The following is a 14,512-nucleotide window of genomic DNA, read 5'->3' on the forward strand; positions in this document are numbered from 1 at the left end:
TAGACCTTACCGTGAAATACTGACTTACAGGCTCTAACCAACAGTGCAATTTTTAAGTAGAAAATAGGTATGAGGTAAAAAATAGATAAGTAAAGAAATAAAAAACAGTAAAATAACAGTGAAAATAACAGTAGAGAACCTATAACCGTAGCGAGGCTATATACAGGTGATACCGGTACAGAGTCAATGTGCGGAGGCACCGGGTAGTCGAGGTAATTGAGGTAATATGTACATGAATGTATAGTTAGTGACTATGCATAGATGATAAACAGAGAGTAGCAGCAGAGTAAAAGAGGGGTTGGGGGAGGGAGTGGCGGGACACAATGTAAATAGTCTGGGTAGCCATTTGATTACCTGTTCAGGAGTGGGGTAAAAGCTGTTGAGACTTTTGGTCCTAGACTTGGAGCTCTGGTACCGCAGTCTATGATTGGGGTGGCTGGAGTCTTTGACAATTTTTAGGGCCTCCCTCTGACACTGCCTGGTGTAGAAGTCCTGGACGGCAGGCAAATTATCCCCAGTGATGTACTGGGTCGTACGCACTACCCTCTGTAGTTCCTTGCGGTCGGAGGCCGAGCAGTTGCCGTACCAGGCAGAGATGCAACCAATCAGGATGCTCTCGATGTTGCAGCTGTAGAACCTTTTAAGGATCTCGGGACCCATGCCAAATCTTTTTAGTTTCCTGAGGGGGAATAGGTTTTGTCGTGCCCTCTTCACAACTGTCTTGGTGTGTTTGGACCATTCTAGTTTGTTGGTGATGTGGACACCAAGGAACTTGAAGCTCTCAACCTGCTTCACTACAGCCCCATCGATGAGAATGGGGGTGTGCTCGGTCCTCCTTTTCCTGTAGTCCACAATCATCAAATCAAATCAAATGTATTTATATAGCCCTTCGTACATCAGCTGATATCTCAAAGTGTTGTACAGAAACCCAGCCTAAAACCCCAAACGGCAAGCAATGCAGGTGTAGAAGCACGGTGGCTAGGAAAAACTCCCTAGAAAGGCCAAAACCTAGGAAGAAACCTAGAGAGGAACCAGGCTATGAGAGGTGGCCAGTCCTCTTCTGGCTGTGCCGGGTGGAGATTATAACAGAACATGGCCAAGATGTTCAAATGTTCATAAATGACCAGCATGGTCAAATAATAATAATCACAGTAGTTGTCACGGGTGCCGCAAGTCAGCACCTCAGGAGTAAATGTCAGTTGGCTTTTCATAGCCGATCATTTAAGAGTATCTCTACCGCTCCTGCGGTCTCTAGAGAGTTGAAAACAGCAGGTCTGTGACAGGTAGCACGTCCGGTGAACAGGTCAGGGTTTCATAGCCGCAGGCAGAACAGTTTAAACTGGAGCAGCAGCATGGCCAGGTGGACTGGGGACAGCAAGGAGTCATCATGCCAGGTCGTCCTGAGGCATGGTCCTAGGGCTCTGTTAGGGGAATTTCATAATTCCTTTATGCGCTCATTAATTAAAATCACTCTGTCTGTTCCTAAGAATTTGTAAGATTCTTATTTGCATAAAATAGACAGGGACCAGTCTTATTAAAATTAGATAATAGTATTTATTCTCGGAGCGCGCTCCCATTGAACCACGAACAACAGTTTATATACAAAATATGACGTCATTGGTCACAGAATGAAGCTCCTCCTCTCAACCAAGACAAAACAGGTTCAAAAGTTCATTCCAACTCACCAGCAATATCACCGGATTAACTCCTGAAGTTTCACTATAATTTATTACCACTTTAGCAGACAGTTCAAGATAATGGAAGACCTAGGGAGTCACTCGCTGCCTTATCTAAACATCCCAGGGCTAAGTTGAGTCGGTTCAACCATAGGTTAACGATCCTTTTTGCTTACTTAATAACCCACAGCACATACCTCTTCAACTAAGTTGGAATGGTGTTTATTATGTTTTAATTACTCCTTGTTCATGCTACATAATCCCTTCCTTATGAATTAATATTATTAATCAGATATAATAATACAGGGTAGAGTTCAATTAGTTAAGAGTTGAAAACAGCAGGTCTGGGACAGGTCAGGGTTCCATAACTGCAGGCAGAACAGTTGAAACTGGAACAGCAGCAAGGCCAGGTGGACTGGGGACAGCAAGGAGTCATCATGCCCAGTAGTCCTGACGTATGGTCCTAGGGCTCAGGTCCTCCGAGAGAGAGAAAGAAAGAGAGAAGGAGAGAATTAGAGAGAGCATACTTAAATTCACACAGGACACTGGATAAGACAGGAGTACTCCAGATATAACAAACTGACCCTAGCCCCCCGACACAAACTACTGCAGCATAAATACTGGAGGCTGAGACATGAGGGGTCAGGAGACACTGTGGCCCCATCCGATGATATCCCCGGACAGGGCCAAACAGGAAGGATATAACCCCACCCACTTTGCCAAAGCACAGCCCCCACACCACTAGAGGGATAGCTTCAACCACCAACTTACCATCCTGAGACAAGGCAGAGTATAGCCCACAAAGATCTCCGCCACGGCACAACCCAAGGGGGGGCGCCAACCCAGACAGGAAGATCACGTCAGTGACTCAACCCACTCAAGTGAGGCATCCCTCCTAGGGACGGCATGAAAGAGCACCAGTAAGCCAGTGACTCAGCCCCTGTAATAGGGTTAGATTACGGTGAGGGATAGGTTGTTATTCTGGCACCACCTGACCAGGTCTCTGACCTCCTCCCTATAGAATGTCTCGTCGTTATCAGTGATCAGGCCTACCACTGTTGTGTCATCTGCAAACTTAATGATGGTGTTGGAGTCGTGCCTGGCCATGCAGTCGTGGGTGAACAGGGAGTACAGGAGGGGACTGAGCATGCACCCCTGAGGGGCTCCTGTGTTGAGGATCAGCGTGGCAGATGTGTTGCTACCTACCCTCACCACCTGGGGGAGGCCCATCAGGAAGTCCAGGATCCAGTTACATAGGGAGGTGTTTAGTCCCAGGATCCTTAGCTTAGTGATGAGCTTTGAGGGCACTATGGTGTTGAACGCTGAGCTGTAGTCAATGAATAGCATTTTCACATAGGTGTTCCTTTTGTCCAGGTGGGAAAGGGTAGTGTGGAGTGCAATAGAGATTGTATCATCTGTGGTTCCGTTTTGGCGGTATGCAAATTGGAGTGGGTCTAGGGTTTCTGGGATAATGGTGTTAATGTGAGCTGCCTGTAATCCATGGCTTCTGGTTGGGGTATGTACGTACAGTCACAGTGGAGACGACGTCCTCGATGCATTTATTGATAAAGCCAGCGACTGATGTGGTGTACTCCTCAATGCCATCGGAAGAATCCCGGAACATATTCCAGTCTAAAGTAGTACACTATATACAGTTGAAGTCGGAAGTTTATATACACCTTAGCCAAATACATTTCAACTCAGTTTTTCACAATTCCTGACATTTAATCAGAGTAGAAATTCCCTGTCTTAGGTCAGTTAGGATCACCACTTTATTTTAAGAATGTGAAATGTCAGAATAATAGTAGAGAGAATGATTTATTTCAGCTTTTATTTCTTTCATCAGATTCCCAGTGGGTCAGAAGTTAACATACACTCAATTAGTATTTGGTAGCATTGCCTTTAAATGTCTTACCTTGGGTCAAATGTTTCGGGTAGCCTTCCACAAGCTTCCCACAATAAGTTGGGTGAATTTTGGCCCATTCCTCCCTGACAGAGCTGGTGTAACTGAGTTAGGTTTGTAGACCTCCTTGCTCGCACACGCTTTTTCAGTTCTGCCCACAAATGTTCTATAGGATTGAGGTCAGGGCTTTGTGATGGCCATTCCAATACCTTGACTTTGTTGTCCTTAAGCCATTTTGCCACAACTTTGGCCACTCCCACAAATCATTTTCTGAAATTTTCCAAGCTGTTTAAAGGCAACAGTCAACTTAGTGTATGTTATCTTCTGACCCACTGGAATTGTGATACAGTGAATTATAAATGAAATAATATGTAAGTAAACAATTGTTGGAAAAATTACTTGTCATGCCAAAAGTAGATGTCCTAACTGACTTGTCAAAACTATAGTTTGTTAACTTCTCTGCGCTACGCATCCCTTTTACGGGTTCACTTTCCTAAACAACCGCTAGAATTGCAGGGCGCCAAATGCATAAATATTACTAAAAATATTTATAATCATGCAATCACAAGTGAAATATAGCAAAACACAGCTTAGCTTGTTGTTAATCCACCTATCGTGTCAGATTTTGAATATATATTTTACAGCGAAATAAATTTTGTGAGTGTAGCTTTCAATGCTACAACAATTAGCCTTATATTAGCTTGGTCACGAAAGTAAGAAAAGCAATCTTCGGATGTTTCCACTCACGAGACTCCCAGTTACACAACAAATCTTATTTTTGTTCGATAAATATTACTTTTATCACAAAAAAACGCCATTTGGGTTGCGCGTTATGCTCAGAAAATCAAAGCCGTGTTCCTATCGACAAATTCCAAAAAATATCCGTAATGGTCGTAGAAACATGTCAAATGTTATTTATAATCAATCCTCAGGTTGTCTTTAACAAACATAATCGATAATATTTCAACCGGAGCATAACCTATTCAATAAGAGACAAACTCCTCCCGCGCGCGCAGGAAATATTTGGAGGACACTTGACTAGTTTTGAAAAAACTTTTCAAAATAAAAGCCTGAAACTATGTCTAAAGCCTGGTCACAGCCTGAGGAAGCCATTGGGAAAGGAATCTGGTTGATACCCCTTTAAATGGAGGTTAGACGGGCCAAGAAACACAGTTTCTTTTAAAAATATCACTTCCGGGTTACATTTTCTCAGGTTTTCGTTTGCAGAGTAACTATTGTTATACTCACAGACAATATTTTGACAGTTTTGGAAACTTTGGAGTGTTTTCTATCCTAATCTGTAAATTATATGCATATTCTACGATCTGGGCCAGAGAAAATGTCCGTTTACGTTTACATTTACATTTAAGTCATTTAGCAGACGCTCTTATCCAGAGCGACTTACAAATTGGTGCATTCACCTTATGACATCCAGTGGAACAACCACTTTACAATGGTGCATCTAAATCTTTTAAGGGGGGGGGGGGGGTCAGAAGGATTACTTTATCCTATCCTAGGTATTCCTTGAAGAGGTGGGGTTTCAGGTGTCTCCGGAAGGTGGTGATTGACTCCGCTGTCCTGGCGTCGTGAGGGAGTTTGTTCCACCATTGGGGTGCCAGAGCAGCGAACAGTTTTGACTGGGCTGAGCGGGAACTGTACTTCCTCAGTGGTAGGGAGGCGAGCAGGCCAGAGGTGGATGAACGCAGTGCCCTTGTTTGGGTGTAGGGCCTGATCAGAGCCTGAAGGTACTGAGGTGCCGTTCCCCTCACAGCTCCGTAGGCAAGCACCATGGTCTTGTAGCGGATGCGAGCTTCAACTGGAAGCCAGTGGAGAGAGCGGAGGAGCGGGGTGACGTGAGAGAACTTGGGAAGGTTGAACACCAGACGGGCTGCGGCGTTCTGGATGAGTTGTAGGGGTTTAATGGCACAGGCAGGGAGCCCAGCCAACAGCGAGTTGCAGTAATCCAGACGGGAGATGACAAGTGCCTGGATTAGGACCTGCGCCGCTTCCTGTGTGAGGCAGGGTCGTACTCTGCGGATGTTGTAGAGCATGAACCTACAGGAACGGGCCACCGCCTTGATGTTAGTTGAGAACGACAGGGTGTTGTCCAGGATCACGCCAAGGTTCTTAGCGCTCTGGGAGGAGGACACAATGGAGTTGTCAACCGTGATGGCGAGATCATGGAACGGGCAGTCCTTCCCCGGGAGGAAGAGCAGCTCCGTCTTGCCGAGGTTCAGCTTGAGGTGGTGATCCGTCATCCACACTGATATGTCTGCCAGACATGCAGAGATGCGATTCGCCACCTGGTCATCAGAAGGGGGAAAGGAGAAGATTAATTGTGTGTCGTCTGCATAGCAATGATAGGAGAGACCATGTGAGGTTATGACAGAGCCAAGTAACTTGGTGTATAGCGAGAATAGGACAGGGCCTAGAACAGAGCCCTGGGGGACACCAGTGGTGAGAGCACGTGGTGAGGAGACAGATTCTCGCCACGCCACCTGGTAGGAGCGACCTGTCAGGTAGGACGCAATCCAAGCGTGGGCCGCGCCGGAGATGCCCAACTCGGAGAGGGTGGAGAGGAGGATCTGATGGTTCACAGTATCGAAGGCAGCCGATAGGTCTAGGAGGATGAGAGCAGAGGAGAGAGAGTTAGCTTTAGCAGTGCGGAGCGCCTCCGTGATACAGAGAAGAGCAGTCTCAGTTGAATGACTAGTCTTGAAACCTGACTGATTTGGATCAAGAAGGTCATTCTGAGAGAGATAGCGGGAGAGCTGGCCACGTTTACGTTACGTTATTTAAAAAATAAATAAGTAAATCTGACCCCTAGCGCTAAGAAGTTAACAAGATATTTGTGGAGTGGTTGAAAAATTTTAATGACTCCAACCTAAGTGTATGTAAACTTCCGACTTCAACTGTAGGGAATCGTGTTTACAGTAGTGCACTATATAGGGAATAGTGTTTACAGTAGTGCACTATATAGGGAATAGTGTTTACAGTAGTACACTATATAGGGAATAGTGTTTACAGTAGTGCACTATATAGGGAATAGTGTTTACAGTAGTGCACTATATTTGGAATAGTATTTACAGTAGTGCACTATATAGGGAATAGTGTTTACAGTAGTGCACTATATAGGGAATAGTGTTTACAGTAGTGCACTATATAGGGAATAGTGTTTACAGTAGTGCACTATATAGGGAATAGTGTTTACAGTAGTGCACTATATAGGGAATAGTGTTTACAGTAGTGCACTATATAGGGAATAGTGTTTACAGTAGTGCACTATATAGGGAATAGGGGGCATTTGGGACATACACCTTATTGTTCCCCAGGGCGCAATTATAGCTGAGGATGAAAGAAAGACAATTAAGATACATGGTGCACCATCTGCTCAGATCTACTGGACCTTCTATGTTCCTCTCTTCCCGATCTCACATTTTCACCTGGTTCTAGATCTGTTGTGCCACAGGTGTCACTGACTATAGGAGTTTGGAAGAAAGCACAAACAGATCTGGGACCAGGCTAGTTCTCATCTTGTCCTGTGATTATCTTATTACCTTTCTCATGTTTGTTTGTTTGTGTCTGTCAGGGGGACATCATGGTGAATGACAACATGGCGAGGGTCCTGGATCGTTACATGATGTTTAACGGGGGTGTCGCGTACGGCATCGACCAGCTACTGGAACCTCCCGGTCTGGGTGCACACTGTGATGGACTGGAGGACAGGACTGTATACGTAAGAGACTTTAATATCACCTTCATAATATTATTATTTATTTCTAATATACAGTGGGGCAAAAAAGTATTTAGTCAGCCACCAATTGTGCAAGTTCTCCCACTTAAAAAGATGAGAGAGGCCTGTAATTTTCATCATAGGTACACTTCAACTATGACAGACAAAATGAGAAAAAAAATCCAGAAAATCACATTGTAGGATTTTTTATGAATTTATTTGCAAATTATGGTACAAAATTAAGTATTTGGTCACCTACAAACAAGCAAGATTTCTGGCTCTCACAGACCTGTAACTTCTTCTTTAAGAGGCTCCTCTGTCCTCCACTCGTTACATGTATTAATGGCACCTGTTTGAACTTGTTATCAGTATAAAAGACACCTGTCCACAACCTCAAACAGTCACACTCCAAACTCCACTATGGCCAAGACCAAAGAGCTGTCAAAGGACACCAGAAACAAAATTGTAGACCTGCACCAGGCTGGGAAGACTGAATCTGCAATAGGTAAGCAGCTTGGTTTGAAGAAATCAACTGTGGGAGCAATTATTAGGAAATGGAAGACATACAAGACCACTGATAATCTCCCTCGATCTGGGGCTCCACGCAAGATCTCACCCCGTGGGGTCAAAATGATCACAAGAACGGTGAGCAAAAATCCCAGAACCACACGGGGGGACCTAGTGAATGACCTGCAGAGAGCTGGGACCAAAGTAACAAAGCCTACCATCAGTAACACACTACGCCGCCAGGGACTCAAATCCTGCAGTGCCAGACGTGTCCCCCTGCTTAAGCCAGTACATGTCCAGGCCCGTCTGAAGTTTGCTAGAGAGCATTTGGATGATCCAGAAGAAGATTGGGAGAATGTCATATGGTCAGTTGAAACCAAAATATAACTTTTTGGTAAAAACTCAACCCGTCGCGTTTGGAGGACAAAGAATGCTGAGTTGCATCCAAAGAACACCATACCTACTGTGAAGCATGGGGGTGGAAACATCATGCTTTGGGGCTGTTTTTCTGCAAAGGGACCAGGACGACTGATCCGTGTAAAGGAAATAATGAATGGGGCCATGTATCGTGAGATTTTGAGTGAAAACCTCCTTCCATCAGCAAGGCCATTGAAGATGAAACGTGGCTGGGTCTTTCAGCATGACAATGATCCCAAACAACCGCCCGGGCAACGAAGGAGTGGCTTCGTAAGAAGCATTTCAAGGTCCTGGAGTGGCCTAGCCAGTCTCCAGATCTCAACCCCATAGAAAATCTTTGGAGGGAGTTGAAAGTCCGTGTTGCCCAGCAACAGCCCCAAAACATCACTGCTCTAGAGGAGATCTGCATGGAGGAATGGGCCAAAACACCAGCAACAGTGTGTGAAAACCTTGTGAAGACTTACAGAAAACGTTTGACCTCTGTCATTGCCAACAAAGGGTATATAACAAAGTATTGAGATAAACTTTTGTTATTGACCAAATACTTATTTTCCACCATAATTTTCAAATAAATTCATTAAAAATCCTACAATGTGATTTTCTGGAAAAAAAATACTAATTTTGTCTGTCATAGTTGAAGTGTACCTATGATATAAATGACAGGCCTCTCTCATCTTTTTAAGTGGGAGAACTTGCACAATTGGTGGCTGACTAAATACTTTTTTGCCCCACTGTATGTGGAGAGTATATGTGGAAAGTTCTGGTTCTCCAGCAGGAGACGTTTCTCCCACAGCATGTGATGTACTGGACGGACTGGACGGAGAAATGAGAAAATGATCCTCATGTGTGTCTATGGATGGATGGACAGTTTAAAGTATATGCATCGGAGATATATGAGTGTCTGTGAAACTGGAGACACAAAGACACAAAACATCAAGGCAACAACATTATAGAAACGAGGCAAAATCATTGTTAAGCCCCTTAGGATCCGCAGTGTCTACGGCCAGAATGCCTGTTTCTTTTAGTTTATGTATGAAGTCACCTCTTGGTGAAATGTTGCCGCGTTTTATAGCTACAAAGTGCAGTGAGGAAGGTGAGCTGTGTTTTTATTAAGAATAGCAGCCTTATGTTCCACAATGTTCGTTTGGTTTGACCAATAAGCAGCCTCACAGATGCTTCTTGGCTTGAACCAAGATGGCGTAGCAGTCGGACGTGTGTTTGTCTTGTCCCGTGTGAATATTAAATAGTCTGTTTCTTAATTTTTTTCCCGTATATATTTTAATCTCACTTTCCATTTACAAACTAAATATACTTTCCTGCAAACCGCCTCACCCAATGTGATACGGATCTGCTATTTTCTACCTTATAACTGGAACCTCCATCAGGAGCTAGCCAGCTAACTAGCTACTAGCTAGTAGTCACTGTTAGCCACGGCTAGCGGTCTTCACCTTCAGCCAGCTTTAGCTCAGTCAATACCTGCCAGTCTACACAGCGCGATATCAACCCAGAGCATATCGGACTGCTTTTCTCTACCACATCTCCAGATTCCTGCCGCAAGCTCTGGACCATTACACCGGATCATCGCAGCTAGCTAGCTGCAAACGAGTGGCTATTGCTGGCTAACGCCTCTGTCCCGAAGCAAGCACCAGTTAGCCTCGAGCTAGGCCCATGTCCTGGCTAGCCGACGAAGAATACCAGCTAATTCCTGGGCTTTAACACCTCTTTCGCCAATTTGCCTGGACCCTTTATTGTCGACACGGAGCCCCGCCGATCCATCATGACTGGTCTGCCGACGTAATCGTCCGATGTGGTTTCAACAGGCATTTTCCGTTGCAATGTCACCGAAGACCCATCTGCTAGCCCCGGCCCGCTAGCTTTCCTATTGCTGCTCATTGGACCCTATGATCGCTCGGCTACACAGCTGATGCCTGCTGGACTGTTCATTAACACGGTACCTCATTTTGTTTATCTGTCGGCCCCAGCCTCGAACTCTGGTCCTGCGTGTACCTATCTGACCCTCTCTGCCCATTCATCGCCATTTGCCCGTTGTTGTCTTAGCTCTCCTGATCAACACCTGTGATTGCTTTATTCCTCTCTCTAATGTCAATACGCCTTGTCTACTCCTGTCTTGGCTAGTTCTTATTGTTTTATTTCACTGTAGAGCCCTCAGTCCCACTCAACATGCCTTAGATAGCTCTTTTGCTATCTTTTGCCCCCCCCCCCCCCCACCCCCACACACACACATGCGGAGACCTCACCTGGCTTAACTGGTGCCTCCAGAGATGCAACCTCTCTCATCGTCACTCAATGTCTAGGTTTACCTCCACTGTACTCACATCCCACCATACCATTGTCTGTACATTATGCCCTGAATCTATTCTACCACCCAGAAATCTGCTCCTTTTATTCTCTGTTCCCAACGCACTAGACAACCAGTTCGTATAGCCTTTAGCCATACCCTTATCCTACTCCTCCTCTGTTCCTCTGGTGATGTAGAGGTTAACCCAGGCCCTGTAGCCCCCAGGACTAGACCTATTCCCCAGGCACTCTCATTTGTTTACTTCTGTAACCGTAAAAGCCTTGGTTTCATGCATGTTAACATCAGAAGCCTCCTCCCTAAGTTTATCTTATTCACTGCTTTAGCACACTCTGCCAACCCTGATATCTTAGCCGTGTCTGAATCCTGGCTTAGGAAGGCCACCAAAAAATTCAGAAATTTCCATCCCCAACTACAACATTTTCCGTCAAGATAGAACTGCCAAAGGGGCAGAGTTGCAATCTACTGCAGAGATAGCCTGCAGAGATCTGTCATACTATCCAGGTCTGTGCCCAAACAGTTCGAGCTTCTAATTTGAAAATCTACCTTTCCAGAAACATGTCTCTCACTGTTGCTGCTTGTTATAGACCCCCCTCAGCCCCCAGCTGTGCCCTGGACACCATATGTGAATTGATTGCCCCCCATCTATCTTCAGAGTTCGGATTGTTAGGTGACCTAAACTGGGATATGCTTAACACCCCGGCCGTCCTACAATCTAAGCTAGATGCCTTTTACATTTAAGTCATTTAGCAGACGCTCTTATCCAGAGCGACTTACAAATTGGTGCATTCACCTTATGACATCCAGTGGAACAGCCACTTTACAATAGTGCATCTAGATCTTTTAAGGGGGGGGGGGGGGGGGCAGAAGGATTGCTTTATCCTAGGTATTCCTTGAAGAGGTGGGGTTTCAGGTGTCTCCGGAAGGTGGTGATTGACTCCGCTGTCCTGGCGTCGTGAGGGAGTTTGTTCCACCATTGGGGTGCCAGAGCAGCGAACAGTTTTGACTGGGCTGAGCGGGAACTGTACTTCCTCAGTGGTAGGGAGGCGAGCAGGCCAGAGGTGGATGAACGCAGTGCCCTTGTTTGGGTGTAGGGCCTGATCAGAGCCTGAAGGTACTGAGGTGCCGTTCCCCTCACAGCTCCGTAGGCAAGCACCATGGTCTTGTAGCGGATGCGAGCTTCAACTGGAAGCCAGTGGAGAGAGCGGAGGAGCGGGGTGACGTGAGAGAACTTGGGAAGGTTGAACACCAGACGGGCTGCGGCGTTCTGGATGAGTTGTAGGGGTTTAATGGCACAGGCAGGGAGCCCAGCCAACAGCGAGTTGCAGTAATCCAGACGGGAGATGACAAGTGCCTGGATTAGGACCTGCGCCGCTTCCTGTGTGAGGCAGGGTCGTACTCTGCGGATGTTGTAGAGCATGAACCTACAGGAACGGGCCACCGCCTTGATGTTGGTGGAGAACGACAGGGTGTTGTCCAGGATCACGCCAAGGTTCTTAGCGCTCTGGGAGGAGGACACAATGGAGTTGTCAACCGTGATGGCGAGATCATGGAACGGACAGTCCTTCCCCGGGAGGAAGAGCAGCTCCGTCTTGCCGAGGTTCAGCTTGAGGTGGTGATCCGTCATCCACACTGATATGTCTGCCAGACATGCAGAGATGCGATTCGCCACCTGGTCATCTCACACATATTATCAATTAACCTACCAGGTACAACCCTAACTCTGTAAACACGGGCACCCTCATAGATATCATCCTGACCAACTTGCCCTCTAAATACACCTCTGCTGTTTTCAACCAGGATCTCGGCGACCACTGCCTCATTGCCTGCATCCGTAAGGGGTCCGCGGTCAAACAACCACTACTCATCACTGTCAAATGCTCCCTAAAACACTTCAGCAAGCAAGCCTTTCTAATCGACCTGGCCCGGGTATCCTGGAAGGATATTGACCCCATCCCGTCAGTAGAGGATGCCTGGTTGTTCTTTAAAAGTGCTTTCCTCACCATGTTAAATAAGCATGCCCCATTCAAAAAATGTAGAACTAAGAACAGATATAGCCCTTGACCAGCAGTAAAACATCCTGTGGCGTACTGCATTAACATCGAATAGCCCCCGCAATATGCAACTTTTCAGGGAAGTCAGGAACCAATATACACAGTCAGTTAGGGAAGCAAAGGAACAGAAAACAGAAATTTGCATCCTGTAGCTCAAACTCCAAAATGTTTTGGGACACTGTAAAGTCCATGGAGAATAAGAGCACCTCCTCCCAGCTGCCCACTGCACTGAGGTTAGGAAACACTGTCACCACTGATGAATCTACAACAATTGAGAATTTCAAGAAGCATTTTTCTAAGGCTAGCCATGCTTTCCACCTGGCTACCCGGCCAACAGCTCTGCACCGCCCACTGCAACTTGCCCAATCCCCCCCCCACTTTTCCTTCACCCAATCCAAATAGCTTATGTTCTGAAAGAATTGCAAAATCTGGACCCCTACAAATCAGCTGGGCGAGACAATCTGGACCCCCTCTTTCTAAAATTGTTGCAATTGTTGCAAACCCTATTACTAGTCTGTTCAACCTCTCTTTCGTAACGTCTGAGATCCCTATGATTGGAAAGCTGCCGCGGTCATCCCCCTCTTCAAAGGGGGAGACACTCTAGATCCACATTGTTAAAGACCAATATCCATCCTGCCCTGCCTTTCTAAAGTCTTCAAAAGCCAAGTTAACAAACAGATCACCAACCATTTGGAATCCCACTGTACCTTCTCCACTATGCAATTTGGTTTCAGAGCTGGTAATGGGTGCACCTCAGCCATGCTTAAGGTCCTAAACGATATCATAACCGCCATCGATAAAAGACAGTACTGTGCAGCCATCTTCATCGACCTGGCCAAGGCTTTTGACTCTGTCAATCACCGCATTCTTAACGGCAGACTCAACCGCCTTGGTTTCTCAAATGACTGGCTTGCCTGGTTCACCAACTACTTCTCAGATAGAGTTCAGTGTGTCAAATCGGAGGGCCTGTTGTCCGGACCTCTTGCAATCTCTATGGGGGTGCCACAGGGTTCAATTCTCGGGCCTACTCTTTTCTCTGTATCTAATAATGATGTCGCTCTTGCTGCTGGTCATTCTCTGATCCACCTCTACGCAGACGACACCATTCTGTATACATCTGGCCATTCTTTGGACACTGTGTTAACAAACTTCCAAACGAGTTTCAATGCCATACAACACTCCTTCCGTGGCCTCCAACTGCTCCTAAATGCAAGTCAAACACATGCTCTTCAACCGATCGCTACCCGCACCTGCCCGCCCGTCCAGCATCACTACTCTGGACGGTTCTGACTTGGAATATGTGGACGACTACAAATAACTAGTGAAATAAGACAATAATCAGTAACCAGAACAACAATGGACATACTGACATTAAGGAGAGGCATGCATAGCCGAGTGATCATAGGAGTCCAGTGAGTAGTGAGGCTGGTTGGAGACACGGTGATTCAGACAGCTAGCGGGCCGGGGCTAGCAAGCTACAGAAGGGCCTCAGAGGGATGTTGCGACGGAGGAAGTCTGTTTATAGCCTCCTCGTGCAGAGCCTCCTCGTGCGTTTACGTCGGTAGACCAGTCGTGATGGATTAGTAGGGTTCCGTGTGGTAAAGGGGACCAGTCCAATTGGCAAAAATAGGTATAGTGGCCCAAGAAATTGTCCGATAGACCTATTCAGCAAACAGCCGATATGCTCTAGACAGCTAGCGGGCCGCGGTTAGCAGGCTAGCAGATGGGCATTCAGGGGACGTCGCGACGAAGGGGCCAGTTGAATAACCCCCTCGGTCAGATAACGTCGGTAGTCCAGTCGTGATGGATCGGCGGGGCTCTGCACCGGCAGTAAAAGGGGTCCAGGCCAATTGGCAAAATAGGTATTGTAGCCCAGGAGTGGCTGATGGACCTCTTCAGCTAGCC

The 14,512-nt window shown here is 46.4% G+C and overlaps 1 protein-coding gene across 1 annotated transcript in view; it reads left to right on the forward strand.

Moving 5' to 3' along the window:
- stab1 (stabilin 1) overlaps nt 1-14,512 on the forward strand; it is a 336,738-nt gene that overhangs the window by 264,197 nt on the left and 58,029 nt on the right. Inside the window, exon 53 of the mRNA XM_071364529.1 lies at nt 7,169-7,315. Within this exon, the coding sequence (XP_071220630.1) occupies nt 7,169-7,315 (147 nt within the window). The remainder of the gene's footprint in view (nt 1-7,168; nt 7,316-14,512) is intronic.

The sequence above is a fragment of the Salvelinus alpinus genome, chromosome 2 (assembly GCF_045679555.1).
Source record: "Salvelinus alpinus chromosome 2, SLU_Salpinus.1, whole genome shotgun sequence".
Classification (NCBI taxonomy): Eukaryota; Metazoa; Chordata; class Actinopteri; order Salmoniformes; family Salmonidae; genus Salvelinus; species Salvelinus alpinus.